The sequence below is a fragment of the Gossypium hirsutum genome, chromosome A08, assembly GCF_007990345.1.
Source record: "Gossypium hirsutum isolate 1008001.06 chromosome A08, Gossypium_hirsutum_v2.1, whole genome shotgun sequence".
Taxonomy (NCBI): domain Eukaryota; kingdom Viridiplantae; phylum Streptophyta; class Magnoliopsida; order Malvales; family Malvaceae; genus Gossypium; species Gossypium hirsutum.
This window is the reverse complement of record NC_053431.1, coordinates 110975878-110992257: the sequence shown is the minus strand read 5'-3', so window position 1 is coordinate 110992257 and position 16380 is coordinate 110975878. Positions and strand designations below refer to the sequence as shown.

General features: G+C 31.8%; 1 protein-coding gene across 3 annotated transcripts; it reads left to right on the top strand.

Annotated features, from left to right (window-relative positions):
• Window positions 1-3732: 3732 nt before the first annotated feature.
• On the top strand, window positions 3733-15063 carry LOC107929437 (DNA (cytosine-5)-methyltransferase CMT2). 3 transcript variants are annotated; one of them, XM_041074411.1, is made up of 23 exons: window positions 3733-4590; window positions 5191-5225; window positions 5350-6097; window positions 6478-6512; window positions 6648-6759; window positions 6956-7060; window positions 7148-7267; window positions 7437-7530; window positions 7713-7909; window positions 8001-8066; window positions 8156-8404; window positions 8577-8635; window positions 8707-8773; window positions 8879-9208; window positions 9396-9464; window positions 9571-9657; window positions 9746-9833; window positions 12641-12759; window positions 12863-12967; window positions 14147-14190; window positions 14291-14360; window positions 14443-14546; window positions 14659-15063. In XM_041074411.1, exons 1-23 carry the CDS (start codon window positions 4141-4143, stop codon window positions 14834-14836), a joined length of 3531 nt encoding a protein of 1176 aa, XP_040930345.1. In that variant the 5' UTR covers window positions 3733-4140; the 3' UTR covers window positions 14837-15063. The 3 variants fall into 3 exon arrangements, with proteins under 3 accessions (XP_040930345.1, XP_040930344.1, XP_040930346.1); XM_041074410.1 differs by having other exon boundaries at window positions 6956-7267; XM_041074412.1 differs by lacking the exons at window positions 14291-14360; window positions 14443-14546; window positions 14659-15063 and adding an exon at window positions 14017-14043 and having other exon boundaries at window positions 3788-4590; window positions 6956-7267; window positions 14147-14183.
• The last annotated feature ends 1317 nt before the right edge of the window (window positions 15064-16380 follow it).

The following is a 16380-nucleotide window of genomic DNA, read 5'->3' as shown; positions in this document are numbered from 1 at the left end:
TTTTTGATGTTTTGAGTGTATTTGATTGTGTTTTGAAGGCTTGTAAACATGTGTTTTTGGTATGTCATGGTACCTAAACAATTGGGTTGAAAATGGCTTGTTTTAGGGGCAAACTTTGTAGCACACGGTCGTGTGTCTTTATTATTTTAGGTGCAAGTTTCATACGATTTGAGACACAACTTGCGTCACAGCTATGTGTCTCAAGTCAGTATGTAACACTGTCTGGCACATGACCTATGATATGGTCGTGTATCTCAACATCAATGCACACACAGTTTGGCACAGGACCGTGTAGCCCTATTTCAGATATTTACACGAGTGGAAGCATGAGCTGAGACACGGTCGCATGTCCATATTTTGAATGTCCACACGATCTGGGCTATGTCACACGGCTTGACGATATGGCCGTGTGACCTCTGTTTTTAGAATTTTCAAGTTTTTCTAAAATTTTTTGATTTGTTTCGAATTGATCCCAGAATGTTCCCAAACTGTTTTTAGGGCCCCTTAAACTCAATTTAAGGCCCGTAATTGTATTTTTACTCTGATTTATATGAAATTATTAATTATTATGAGATAATTTGTATAATTGTTTTGGTTTGAATTTAAATGTTCTAAAATGTATGAAAATACTCTGTAACCCTAATTCAGTGACGAAGACGAACTAGGGATGTTATAAAATATATCACTTAAAAAGAAAACAAATATTTAACCTTTTTTTTAATGAAACATGCAACCTAATTATTTTAAAGACTCGTTTGCAATTAAAATTGAAATTAAAACGATTTTGTAAACTTAGTTCTAGAGACTCGTTTACAATTAAAATTGAAATTAAAATGATTTTTTCAAACTTAGTTCTAAATATGAATTCTAAGTTGACTAATCAGTCATCACCTGAACTAACTATTTTAAAACAAGTTTATTATGAATCTTAAAAATAAAATTACATTTTCACACTTAAAATATTAAAATATTAATTTAATTGTTTAAAATTTATAAAAGCATAGCCTATTAAAATGATAAATTTATTTTTTTAATATCTTACTAATATACAATTTAATTTTAACTCCTTTAAAAAAATTCAAACTTGAAAATTAATAAAAATTAAAAAAAATACATATTTAGCAAACAGCTGGGCATATGTCACATAGAGAATCGCTTGAGGATATTTTTAATGTATAGAATAGATTTTCAAATGTGATAAAATAAATTTAATTGATTCAAATATGACGGCCAAAAGAAATTATTTGAACATTAAATTATAAAGCTCACTTTGAATTTTGAACATTCAAGATCCCGCCAAAAGTATAAAGCCAACATTTATATTAGGTTGATGTTATTAATAAATTTAATTACTTTTGATTGTAAAAATAGGGGAGAGATTTTACACTTTTCCCATGAATTTATTGGTTATAATTGTAAAATTAAAGTGATTTTATATTTTTCTTTATTTTTATTGATATTTTATATTTTATATTCTATTTATATAGATTTTTTATGTTAAGTTTGACAAAAATTAAAATTTCAATCTACTTTTTATGTAAAAAATTTTAACCGTTAAATGTATATACTAATATAAATAATATTTTAGATCAATATGATAAAATATTGATTTGATTTAAAAATTTATGTGCAAGTCAAGTATAATTATACTGATAAATTTAACGATTGGATCGTTAAAATATTAATGGTATGAAAAAAGATACTTTTTTGGTACCATGCAAGTCCGTTTTATGGTCAATATTTGGAGTTTGTGACTGTCTCTCTCAACAATATCATCTCCTAAGATCAAACCTATTCAACCAAACTGTATGGAAAAATATAAAAAGGCGTAAAACAATTTTAATTTTATTTATAAATATTTCAACAAAGTATCATATTGAAATTTATTATTCATATAATTTGTTATTGATGTAGAAAAATTATAAATTTATATTATGCGTATATACAATTATTAATTGATTTGTTTGAGTTGGTTTTATAAATTAATTAGATATTAATTCAATTAGTAAATATTATTTTGAGTGATTTTATTTTTATATAAAATTTATGAAAAATAATTTAAACCCATAGTTAATTTAGAAAAACTCATATGTTAGAGACTTGAGAGTAGAAAATATAGATATTTATAGATATAATTTTTATCATTCTAAATAAAAATTATATTTATACCATTTATAAAGTAATTTATTAATTTGGTGTGATCTATTCGGATCTCAATTCAATTAATAAATTATATAAAAAATATTTGTAAAGTAATTTATATAGTTTTGTGAATATTTTTGACTTTTTATAAAAAAAATTGTCCATAATGAGGTTTTTTTAAAAAATAAAGTCCATAATGATATTTGAACCAATGACACATGCATATAATTTTTTTTGTAGAAAAGGACAATATTAAGCGGTTACACTAGATAAAACTATAATCAATAGTAAATAGACATATCGCAATCTCTTTTCAACAAGTTTATAACCGAAGCCCGTGGGGATCTAAATAAACGTATCAAAGAGCTACTTGTATCAACACATTTAATCATGTGATCAGCAATACCATTAAGAGTTCTTGGGATATGTCGGATACGAATCTCCCATTTCTGACGCAAAACTTGATGTAACAGCCGCAGTTCCACTAAACTACTACTAGCTCCCCCACTAAACAAAAGTATATGAAACTTTAGTAAGTATATTTGTTATATAAAATTGTTAAATATTTGTATATGTCGTACATATTTCATATATTATTAATTGTGGTTTCCACCTACATCCACATGTGATTAGGGGTGAACAAAACTTAATTCGATTTAAAAAAATTTGAATTTTGAGTTAATTGAATCGAGTTATTTAAATTATTAGAGTAAACTCAAATTAATAATTTGAGTTTCGAGTTTGAATCAAGTTGAATTTTAAAATTTAAATAACTCAAATAATTCAAATAACAAATTGGTCTAAATACCCTTATGGTCCCTGTCAAGTTTTAAAACGAGAAAATTGGTCTCTCTTGACAAAAATTACAAAAAAATTTAAAATAATTTTTAAAATTCAAAATATTTATAAAAATTCCAAAATTTATATTTATTAAAATATTTTAAAAATTCTAGAATAATAATTTTAAGGACCTAAATAAGTAAATTAATGATTCAAGTTTATGATACTAAAATATTTTTTTTATTTTGCTTTGAAAAAAGTTTTTAAATATATATTGTTTCAAATTTATGTGCTATAACATGAAATTAGTTATACTATAACAATATTTTAATTTGACATGTTCAATTTTCTAATTCAACTTGAACAATTTCACTTGATTCGATTCGACTCGAAAAAATTTCAAATAAAGTTAGAATGATAAAATAAGAATCGTTAACTCAATTAACTCAAATTTTTTTTACTCAATTCGGTCAAACATTCACCTCTACATATTATAGGATTTTTAATTATTATTTAAATGACTGATTTAATTGATATCACTCATTAACTAAATTCTAATTCAATTGATGAACTATCAAAAATTATTTTTTTATAAAGTACCAAACATTACTATAAATATATTTTATTCATTTTATATTTTTACCTAAAATCTTAAAAAATTAAAATTAAAATTAATACATCATAGTTTTTTATACTTACCTTCACCATTTCAACAAAATCTTAATTTTTATAAAAAAATTTAAATATTTTTATTATATAATTTTTTTGTCGTAAATATTATATAATTTATTTTTTCTATTTATCATAAATGGCGTAACGTAGTTAAAAATAAATTCGATCATATCTAAAGTGACCAATGCGTGCTTGCTTTTCATAATTGTGCGCTCTGATTGATCTGATAACCCATTCTCAAAACGTACAAGCCTTCAACAGCACAGATTTAAACACATCAATCCCGTAATTTATCTTTTTCAAATAAAAGAAACAACGTTTTTCCTTGTCTGAACTCCCAAAAGCTGGAGTGCAGTGTAGATCGTATGGAGTGAGGAAAAGTGAAGTCAGTTTCTGCACTTATCGATGCAGTGGCCTCCCGCGGTTCCCCTTATGCTCCACCATCACTCCTCCATCCACATTTGAATTTTTTTTGTTTTTCTGTTTGGTTTCAAATATTGTTTTATCTTCGAAATTATCGAAATTGCCTTTTTTTTTGTTGCATTTATGGAGCCAACAGAAAATTCCGACTCTGATTCCAAATCTCAGTCTCTTACTTTGGTCACAACCGGAGACGATAATGTGGAGCAGCCATTGCCTCTAGAGATTTGCGTCCCGGAAGAAATTGCCGCCGGCGCCGATGATAACAAGCTTCTACCGAGAAGATCCCCCAGTATCTTTCAGTTATTTCCAATTCGGAGTGTTTTTTCGAGGAAATCCGATATAGAAACGGTGCTTAAGAGATGCCTGAGAAGGTCCCCCAGAAATTCAGCGTTGGTCGTTAGGGAGAGCGCAAATGTGAGGCCCAAGGCCATTGTGAGTTTAGAAACTGAAGGTTATAAAAGGAAAATTAAGGAAAGTACGACTGTAGAGGGTAAGAATCTTAGAAGGTCGCCAAGATTTACTACCATTTCAGCTGCCGCTGAAAATAAAAAAGTCCTCTCTCTTTCCTCGAAGGTAACGCCGTTGCTTTTTTGTTTTTCCACTAACTTTAGAATTTAATTTTCCGTCGAGATTTTCTAAATTTATTCTGAAAATAAAGAAGAAATATATTTAACACATTGGGCTGTAAATTACGGTAAGCTAGGAGGTCTGCCATAGTTGTTGCCTTAAGGGATTATGCGTCCAGTCTCCTTTGGTTGGGTTCGGTAAACAGGCACTAGATATTTCGGCGTAGTAAGTTTAGCAGCTAGGTGTGTTGGCCCCTATTCATCGAGCTAAAGCAGTAGTCTTTTTTTTTTCCCCGGTAATCAAATCTTCCTCTATATTTTTTGGAAGGATTTCTCTATTTTTATATTATCTAAGAAGACGGTTTCAGTTGTAATTAAGGCTTTAATTGTAGTTCTATTTCGGTCAACGTAAATTAAAAAATAATACATGTAAACGTGGGTCACATTTATGGCTTCTTAATTCGTCTAATAAATGGCTTTGATTTTCTGCTGCTATATTTCTTGTGGTTTTTTTTTCAAATGCTTTACAAGTCAAAGATGAGGCTTTTTTAGAGGTATGCAACTTACCTGTTTCATTTGTGTGGATTCTTGTTTATGGGTTATGCAGAGTCGAAGCTCAAAAAGTCAACGGTTCAAGTTAAAGTGAGTAGCAATTGCTAATTTCTTTCATTGTTGCATTTTAGTAATATATTGCAGACATGGTCAACCTTGCTCTACATTGTGTGTTCCTGATCTTTCTTTTTATGCTATTTTTTTGTGTCGGTAGAAATAAAGGGGCAAAAATCATGAATATTGAAAGAACCAATGGAATGGGGTTGAGGAGATCTCCACGATTGACTTCGGCCCCACCTGAAACCAAAGGTCGCTCATCAAAAACTATTTTTAAATCCTCTGACAAAGGTTCCTACTCTGAAACAAGATCTTCTGGAAAGTTGAACGGCAAGCGATTATGTCTCTCAAAGACCGAGGAAGCGGATAAAGGAACTTTTCCTTTAAGGCGTAATGAGACAAACTTAAGGCTTATTATTGAAAGGCAGTTAAGAAGATCTCTGAAATTTAGCCAGGCTACTAAAAATGGTAGCAGTGATATCCCTGTTAGAAGATTGGATATGGATGAAGTGGTCTTTTCTGAAGAGAAGCTCTTGGGAATTTCTCCCAGTTCCATGCACGCAACAGAAAATGGCGGCAGTAATGCATCTTTTAGAGAACATAGGAGGGAAATTTCTGATGAAAAGCAGTTTTCTACATTATTGGCTGAAGGTGATAGTGCCGAAGTAAACTCTTCTTCCAATAGATTATCCAATTCATGTGATGAACAGCCTTCCAAGAAATTTAAGATCTCATCAGCAGAATCAGATATTGGAACCTCAGATGAAACATTCTCAAAGAAAGCCAAGGGCTCGTCTCTTTCAGGAAAGAAGAAGAGCCAATCCAAGACTGATGTTATATTTATAGGCAATCCAATCCCGGATGACAAAGCTCAAGAAAGGTGGCGTTGGCGATATGAAATGAAGGTGGTTGATATGAACTACACTGTCAAATGCTATTTCTTTGATTGATTAGGCTGATTGAAGCAGTGACCATAAGTTTTTACTTTATTTTGCCTCTCTTTCCTTTTCTGTCCATTCTGATATCCCTTTATCTTGTTTGAGCATTATCTGGCATGCATTAAAGCATCTTCAGTATTCAACATTGATACATCGGTAAGTAACTATGCATCTAGCTTTTGCTCCTTTGGAGTCTGGACTATAGTGCATGTAGTTTGCTGCTATAGTGTTCATAAGCACTTAGTTTTAATTTTTAAAGAGAATGGTTTGGGGATGAGCTGGAATAATAGTAATTTGAGCGCACTAGTATTTTTCAATGCTGATTGTGAATATCTTGTACTTTGCAGAATGCAAAATCTAACAGAAAACTCATCTCATCGGAGTAAGTAACCTCTTATGAGCTCTGCCTGCTTAGTGGTTTAGTTATCTTGATTTAGCTTTTATCTCAAAATTGCTATTAACCTTTTTATCTTCATATTCTTTCTTGGGCTCATAACCCCTGTTCCTATTGTGATAGTGATGATGATGATGATGATGAAGACAAGGTAGTTTGGAATGTGGAATGCCATTATGCTCAAGCTGAAATTGATGGATGTACCATAAATCTTGGTGATTGTGTTTATATTAAGGTAAATATGATCAACACATGGTATGTTTTAAAATTTGTATATATACATTTAGGTTCTCTTAATTAATGTTGAGCAAATCAAGTTTACGTGGTCTCTCATCTAATCCTTTTCTTCTTGTCTGCCTATGGCACTTCTAAATTTCAATAATATGGCAATTGAAGCAAGCAAATTCTCATGGGATAAAAATTTTTTGCAGGGTGAAGAAGCAAAACACCACATTGGCAAGATATTAGAATTTTTTAAAACAACAGATGGAGAAAATTATTTTAGAGTCCAGTGGTTTTATAGAGCTGAAGATACAGTAAGTACAGAAATTAAGATTTCTTTTAGATCATGCACTATTTCTTATCCTGACCTTTGTTGCTTCTGTTCTGCACATCATGCAAAGGTTATGAAACAAGAGGCTGCTTTTCATGATGAAAGACGTCTATTTTATTCAACTGTAATGAATGATAATCCCATAGATTGCATTATTTCAAAAGTTAGTGTTACTCAAATATCACCTAAGGTAAGCTTCTTGTGATCTTAATTTACTCCTGTTTTTGGCCTTTTTACTATTCTAACTGTTTATGAATAGCTTTTATATATGTATTTTTTTATATTTTGTCTACTTCATTTGATATTCTCAGAACTCTGTTGTTGGAAAATTTGAATTTATGTATTCTAACTTGTTGCAGTTAGGTTTAAAATCAAATTCTCTTCCCCGATCTGATTTCTATTTTGACATGGAGTATTGTGTGGATTATTCAACATTCCGCAACTTGCCACCAGGTAAGCTTCTTTTTGTGCTGAGAATGGAGTTTAACTGCTGTATTAACTCTATTTGTGTTCCCTAAGAGAGGAGAGGGATGGTGATCATGGAAACTTAACCTGGTAAGTGAAAGGTTAAATATTCTGATAAATTAATAATAGTGCTAATATATCTGTCTTTATACATATAAATATATATTCAGATAATTCTTTCAAGAGCTACAGTTCCTCAAATTGCTGCAAGGAAGTTTTCCCTTCGACTCCTGCCTTTTCAGCTAATATTCCTAGTTTTGGAACTTACCAGGCAGCACTCACACTACTAGATCTTTACTCTGGTTGTGGCGGAATGTCAACTGGTTTATGCCTTGGTGCAAAAGCATCTTCCATTGATCTAGTGACGGTATTTTCCTCCAATCAATGATAACCTCATATTTCATGATTCATTCAACAAAAAGATTATCAAATTTTATATCTTACATTCTGCATTTTAGAAATGGGCAGTTGACAGTGATAAGTCAGCAAGTAAAAGCTTGAAATTAAATCATCCAGAGGCACATGTGAGTGTCATTGCCTTACAACTTCCATTTGGCATGCCCCAAAACCTTTAGAGGTAGATAATGCGATGTTTTTGCTTTCACTTGTATAGGTCAGGAATGAAGCTGCTGATGACTTTCTTCGACTACTGAAGGAATGGGAAAAGCTTTGCAAACGATATGTTGTTGACAATTTAGAAAGAACATATCCGTCAAGATCCAGAGCCTCAGAAGCAGTCATGAAGAATGCAAGCCCTGCAAAAGATGCTGATGCCTCTGCTGATGAGCTCGAGGTCTCTGGTCTTGTTGATGTTTGTTATGGTGATCCTTGCAACACAGGCAACCGTGGACTAAAGTTTAAGGTGGTCTATTTCATCTATACGATGTGATGGTAGTTCCTTTCATGCCTTTTGTGAGTTTTTGTTTGTAATTGATTTTTGTTTGTGTCAATCTATTCTCCTGTTATTCAAAGTCGTTTTTTGTTTTATGTCATAATTTGGGGGGGATGTCTTATGCTCATAGCTCTTTTGTTAGGTCCGCTGGAAGGGATATGGCGCAAGTGATGATACGTGGGAACCAATTGAAGGCTTAAGGTATAATAATTGCTGCCATTATTCTATTCTTCATTTTGGTTATTATTTACTTACTCATTTGAATCTGTCAGCAATTGTCAAGAATGTATTCAGGAATTTGTAATAAAAGGATTCAGGTCCAAGATCTTACCCCTTCGTGTAAGTTTTCCTTTATCAAATACACTGGTGAATGCTTAATATGGGGAATCTTCATTGTTGGGGATTTGTTATGAGTGACTTCTCTTCAATGATTAATGTAATCAGGGGGATGTTGATGTTATTTGTGGTGGCCCTCCGTGCCAAGGGATAAGTGGCTATAATCGCTTTAGAAATGTTGATTCTCCATTGGATGATGAAAGAAATCGTCAAATAGTGGTCTTCATGGACATAGTTGAATACTTAAAACCTAAGTTCGTTTTGATGGAAAATGTGGTTGATATTTTGAGACTTGATAAGGGTTCTCTTGGAAGATATGCTTTAAGTCGGTTGGTACATATGAAATACCAAGCAAGGCTTGGAATAATTGCAGCTGGTTGTTATGGTCTTCCTCAATTCCGGTTGCGTGTTTTTTTGTGGGGAGCACATCCTAGTGAGGTTAGTGTTCTAGATTTTTGCATAAAATTGAATTATAACACTCCTTGGCTGTCTCTGACCATAAGGTAATGCTATCACCTATCTGTTCAATGATTTGGTCTTCCTGTTGATCTAACTGCCCCTTTACTGTTTTTCTTTTTTGTTTTGTTTTTGGTTGGGGTGTTGTGTGGTAATTTGGTGTCTGCAGAGGCTTCCACAGTTTCCACTTCCTACTCATGATGTTATTATCAGATATTGGCCTCCTCCTGAGTTTGAGGTTTCTATTGTTGCTGTCTTTTTTTGTTTTTGTTTTTGTTTTTTTTTCCTTTAGAATGATTTTACCAGCAATGCTCCATTCTTATAATTCTCTTTGTCTTGTTCAGCGCAATACAGTTGCTTATGAAGAAGGCCAACCTCGTCAACTTGAAGACGCTCTTCTTCTCCGTGATGCCATTTCTGATCTCCCACCTGTAGTTATCATATTTTGATTTTACTAATGTAGCCACTTCTTAGATTCTATGGTATTTTGCTCCTTTAATTTAGTTAATTGCTTTGTAGGTTTCGAATAATGAAGTTCGCGAAGAAATGACATATGAAAAGCCTCCTGAAACGGACTTTCAAAGATATATAAGATCTAGTAAATATGGTAATTTTTTTCATTTATCCTTGGAATCATCTCTGATTTAATGACTAAATTTCTTGTGGTATATGGCTTCTTTTTCCTTCTTTTTTCGTCTATATATTTGATTATTTAGTGGTAGTTCTCTAATGCCAAAATAATGGATCATTTGTTCAATGGTCTCTCTTTATGACCTTTCTAGATTGTTAAAAATAGAGAAGATTTAAGCAAAGCTGTGTCGATTACTGAAGACTATCATGGTATTTATATTGACGTAAGATCCATGTACAAAGAAAGAAATAGAATTCTAATTGATCCTACAAGTTTGTTACATTAATCATGGGTACTTACGTTAATCACCTACTGCTAACATACTCGTTAATAAAAACTATATCCTATAGCTAAATAAAACTACATACTGTTAACATTCCCCCTGAAGCTATAGCATAGATATGATATTGATCTTAGTCTTTTAATAAAACTTCTTGTTAATAAAAACATCTCTACCCCTAAGAAGTATTTCAATTGATCTAAGTCTTTCGTATGTAATCTAGTCTGCAAAAAAGACTTGAGAGAAGATATTCCTACACCATCATCTCCTATAATAACAAAATCATTGACAGATAGTACAAGAAGAATAATGCCAATTATTGATTGTTTATAAAAGACTGAGTGATTATATTTGCTTTATTTCAGCCCAAACGCTTGAACTACCTAGTTGAATTTGCTTAACCAAGCACAAAGACTTTGCTTCAACCCATATGGAGATTACTTTAGACGACAAACCTTCCCAGACCCCCTTTAAGCAACAAACACAGACGGGTGTTTTATACATGCATTTTTTTTTCTAGAGATCACCATGAAGAAAGTCATTCTTAATATCTAACTAATGTAAAAGTCAATTATTAGAAATAATTACTGAAATAACTAGCTGAAGAAAAGTTAGATTGGCCACAGGAGAGAAAGCATTTGAATAATCCAACCTGGAAGCCTAAGTATATCCTTTTACAACAAGTATGAATTTAAGTCTATTTACAGTCATGGATTAACTTCGACTGCAAAAATAGATTTGCATCTTATGGCATTTTCACCCTTAGGTAAATCCACTAAATCCCATATGTGATTGTTCTCAAGAGTCTTTATCTCCTCAAGCATAGCATCATTCCAACCAGGATTTAATAAAGCTTCTTTAACAGTCTTTGGAATTGCATAGAGTTAAGAGATGCAATCAGAAAGCTAGATAAAGGAGATATGTGATTAGAAATTGGATTAGTAGATTTAAGAAGGATGCATTGATGTTTAGCTTTCTGAAGACCAAAAGGCATGCCAGGGTCCTTTAGTGGAGGACCAACTGACAAAGGAGGTACTGCATGACGTGTATCATTAGTCTCTTGGAATAGAGTTGGAGAATCAATGGTTTTATTGTTGCTATTGGAACACTAACGATTGATTGCTCTAGGGTGAGCAAATGGTTAATTCGGTTGGAACAGAGTAGCGAGTAGAAATATTCAGGGAGTTGAGTATATACGAACAAAATAGAGTAGATGCTTGATGACACATGGCAGCATGATGACATTGTTGCTGAAACCAAAACCCACGTGTTCGATCAAATGTGTGAAGGAATAGATCAAATAATTGTTGGTAAAAACATTAGTTTTCTATGGTTTATAAGAATGTAGACCCTCCAACTGAACAAAATCAACCATGGCAGCTTCTACCTATCTCTTTTTCTTATCTCATGCACCAAACACTCCTAAACTCATCTCGACAAGAACAATGGCAGCTTCTACCTATCTCTCTTTCTTATCTCATGCATCAAACACTCCTAAACCCATCCCGACAAGAACAATGGCAGTCACAACCAACTTCACTCTCTTTTCTTGTTCATTAATCCCTTGTAAACAAATCCATTGGCCTGTGGTTTTCTTTCAAAAATTGGTCTGAAAATCCTCCTAATCTGTGTTACCTAGTGAAAGGGATATTGGAGATGATAAAGACTAAATTACTAGTTCCTTTTTTTATTACTGAATAAAGCTTTATTCAGTGGTATTAATAAATGAGAGTAAGTTTATGAAGATTCATGGTCTTTACCAATTTCCACTGTTAGTAATGGGAAGGAATAATACTCAGGTAGTGGTCAGTTTACTTGAAAAAGTTGCTCCTGGTTCGATTATAATGATGATCAGCAGATCAATAACTCTTGAGCAAGGTGCCTTTTGCCAAGTTTAACTTGGCTTAGAGCTTGAGGACAAGCTCTTTCTCTAGGAGTGCAACAATGTTATGTGCCAGACCCAAAAAGGAGAAATATCATTAATTTTGATTCTCGAGTTAAGGTTTATATTACAATTTTATTCCTTTTTTTTGTTTTTTGGTTTCTTGTTTGTGATTTTAGTTAACTTATTGTCTTATATTACAATTTTATGGTTAAGAATGCACAATGGATATCCTTTCCTTAAGTTTCTTATTTATGTAATAAGACTGATCCTTATTTAAAGGATAGTGTGAAATAATAAACCCTAAGCAGAATTTGTATAAAAAAAAAACCTAAAGAAATCTGAATCCCACTCTAATGAGTCCTAAGGTTTAAATCTCTCTTTGATGAGCTGAACTACCACTAATTCAAGTAAACATGACCACAAAGTTGGGCATAAGCAGCATATCTAGTAAACCACCACTGTTTCTGTTAAAATGCTTTTCCTGTTTTGCCTTTGAGTGAACCAATGTATTTTAGTCACATGTATGAGTATCACAAAAGAGAGGGAGCATAGACCCTTTGTATTGTTTCCTCTAATTTTGTCTTCCATTTATATTTTTCCTTTTTCCTGGCTTTGCAGTGATGACTGGTTCTGCATTAGATGGTGCCACAAGAATAAAGAACCTATTGTCTGACCATCGGCCTGCTCTTTTATCTGAGGATGATTATACAAGAGTTTGTCTGATTCCAAAGAGAAAGGTTCTATAACTCTCAGTTGACATTGCCGCTTTTTTGCCCTTCTGGTTTCTTTCTAATTTTTTTTTGGCCAGATACTTTCTTTCTAATTTAGAAGTGTTTGTAGGGGGCAAATTTTCGAGACCTCCCCGGTGTAATTGTTGGAGCAGACAATGTGGCTCGGAGGGATCCAACACGGGAAAAGCAGTTTTTACCTTCTGGAAAACCATTTGTGAGTTTCTTCCTTTCTCACCAGAGCAACAGTAAATCATCTTCTTCCGTGTACTGCATACTCATATGTAAATGCATGCTTGTTTGAGTTTGTACCTTGATGAGTATTGTAGATAAAAGTAGAACTGCAAAATGACTGCATCGCAACATATAGGACATTTTCTTTGATGGCGCTTCTTTTTCATCTTCATTTTCCTTTGCAAACTTGACGAAACAACTATTGTCTCTAAGTTATATCTCTTTAATAGGAAAGCATGTAAATGAATCTAGTGCAGAAAGGGAATGTAATGACAATGCATTGTCTCTACACTGAAATACTACAGTCAGTTCTGTCTATAACAGCCATCTGCTGTAACAAGATTTTGCTATAATAACCAAGTTTCTAGAAGAACCGATTTTTTATGTTTTATTTTAACCCTCTATAACAGCTTTTCACTTATAACAACAACATCCATAGTTATGAAGTACATTATTTATTAAATTAGTTCTCTATAACAGCATATGGTCTAAATTTTGAAATAAAATTATAGTTGTTTCATATAAGCAAGCCTATTAATTATCATTTATTAAATGAAAATGATATTAATTAAAATATTTTTTCAATAAAATGATTAAATTTCACATGAAGAAATCTATTAATCATATTTTATTAAATGAAAATAATATTTAATGGGAGGAACCAAAAATATCAATATAAGAAACTAGAAATTCCCTAATTAAATATTCTACTATGAATTTGGAACATCATAAACTTATAAATTGACTGCTTGAATTTAGTAACTCATGATAAATTAATTAATTTAATTTGATAGCTCATATTGATTAATTGAACTTGTTAGATTTATAAACTTTATAATTAATCATGTGAAAGAATGTAAAATAAAAGATGCATAAGAGCAATAGTATATGTACCTGATATACGCCTTTTAATTTTGTTGATTTGATCCTTACTTTTTTTATTTTTTTGAAAGTAATTCTCACTTTCTTTATTTGATAAAAATTCACGATTATTTCTATGTTAAGCTTACAACGATTATTTCTCTATAACAGCATGCTGTTGCCACCTCTCTATAATAGGTAAAATCTAAGTAGATAAATGTGGCTGTTATAGAGAGAGGGTCGAGTGTATATCTAAATGGCAAAATTGATTGCTGATGTTAATTCTTTTTCAATTGCTTAGGTACCAGAATATGTATTTACCTTTGAACAAGGAAAATCTAAAAGGTTTGATATTTTTGGCAGCTTTTCTGATTTCAACATCCTCATCCTCTAAAATAGAAAAAGAGGGGAAAAGAAGGAACTAATGTTATCAATATATGTGCAGACCATTTGCTAGATTATGGTGGGATGAGACTGTGCCAACTGTTGTAACTTATCCTTATTGTCACAGCCAGGTTTCACTTTAAACTAGTTTAGTTTGGAAGATTACAAAATTACTAGTTCTTGGATTGCATGTGAGTTTTTGGACTTGTATAGGTAATATTACATCCAGAGCAAGACCGAGTTCTCACAGTCCGGGAATGTGCAAGATTACAAGGTTTTCCCGATTATTATAGATTCTGCGGGACAATTAAAGATAGGTATGATACTTTGGTTCTAAATATTATTTTTGTAGGATTTTTAATTTGTGGAGATCTGAAGAAATTAACTATAATGATCACCTTTTAAGATTATGTTTTTTGTGTTTCATAGGTATTGTCAAATTGGGAATGCGGTTGCAATTCCGGTTGGTCGAGCCTTGGGATACACAATGGGAATGGCATTTCAGAAAGGAAGCGGGAATGAACCACTGATGATCCTTCCTCCTAAGTTTTCTCTTTCCACCAATATCCAGTTAGCAAAATCATTGTCCCAAAGCACTGATGATTGAACCAAAACTGATTTCTTAACTTTATATGTGTATCTCTGACATAAAGTTTTCATGCAAAAGCTCTTATGCTTGCATCTTTGTATCCTTGACCTGCCAAAGCTTGCAGCCTCTACTGTAGTCTCTCAAATGTAATGAAATGGTTTCATTTCTCACAGCTCCTATTTTCTAATAGTTACATGTTTTGTGAAATGTTTTGCTGGTAAAGGAATGAAATGGAGTTTATGGTATTTTTGATGTTATGATTGAAGTTAATTTTGTATTGGTAGCCAAGTTTGTTGTCATTATCCAATTATGTAAAGAAATCTTAATTTAGGACTTAAGGAGTTACATTTAAGTGAGAAAAAATAAGCCAAAAGATCAATCTTTTTCATTAAAATAAGCAGGACTTAAGTTTTTCCTTGCATTTACAAAGAATGCTACAAGCCGAAGAGATAATGGCACCCGTGCCACTGCTACTAGCGTTCTCTATTCAACAACTGTCCATATTCCGTTTGGTGTCCATTCACCATGCTCCATGCTTGTAATATTTAAACATATAATAATATGTTTTAAATGTAACGTATTCGTATCTTATGTATATATATATATATAATATTTACAGTGCTTGCTTTCTCTCATCTATTCTTTTCATAATTGTAGGGTCGAATAAATCCCGTCTCACACAACCTCAACAATACCATAAATAAGATATGCTCTCTACGCTATTTGAGTTTTAAATAAAAAAAATTTCAGATTTAATTCGATAATTATTAAGTTAAACTCGACCTCGAACAACTTGAATTGTAAATCAAATCAAATTCACATTTAATAATATTTGACATAAAAATTCATAAATTTTATCAAAATTTTTATATTATTAAATTATATTACGAGTCTAAACTTGAACTTAAATATAAAAATAATAAAAGAATTATATCTCAAATTTAAAAGAATATAAGCTTCACCCATCAATTACACCAATAACCACATATTGAATAACAATACCATCATTTTAGTTCTTTGTTTACTTATTATACAATACAATCATTTTATTATATCGAGAAAAGCAAGACAAATAAGTAAACTATCAAAATACTCATTTTTGTTTATTTCACGTTACATTTTAGTTACTCTTATTTAAAATGTTATGTTTTAGTCATTTACATTAATGTATTGTAACATTTTTGTCATTTAGCCGTTAATTGCTGTTAACGGTGTAACGGTAAACTAACGTGCCACATTAAATCAACATTTTAAATGAAATTTTTTGGTTAAATTATACAATTGGTCCCTATATTTTTTCATTTTGAGCAATTTAATTTTTTCTTTTATGTTCTTTTAACTTTTTTTCCCTTTTTTTTCATTCTCCCTTCTTTTTTCCATTTGTTAAAACTTTTTTACATTTATGAAAAAAGAGAAGCTGAAAGTTTAAATTAAAATAAAACTTACTTCGCATTTTGTCACCCCACAATTACAAACACTCATCGTCTATCATCGCTTTAACAAACCAATTTGGATCTCTTAATGACCTAGTCCACAAGCTCGCCTCACTTGAAGACCTCGCC

Coding starts and splice junctions, on each gene's coding strand:
- LOC107929437 (XM_041074410.1), top strand. CDS start 4,141: ATGGAGCCAACAGAAAATTCCGACTCTGATTCCAAATCTCAGTCTCTT. Junction 8,636..8,706: donor GAACCAATTGAAGGCTTAAG/GTATAATAATTG, acceptor TGAATCTGTCAG/CAATTGTCAAGAATGTATTC. Junction 9,834..12,640: donor TATAAGATCTAGTAAATATG/GTAATTTTTTTC, acceptor CTGGCTTTGCAG/TGATGACTGGTTCTGCATTA.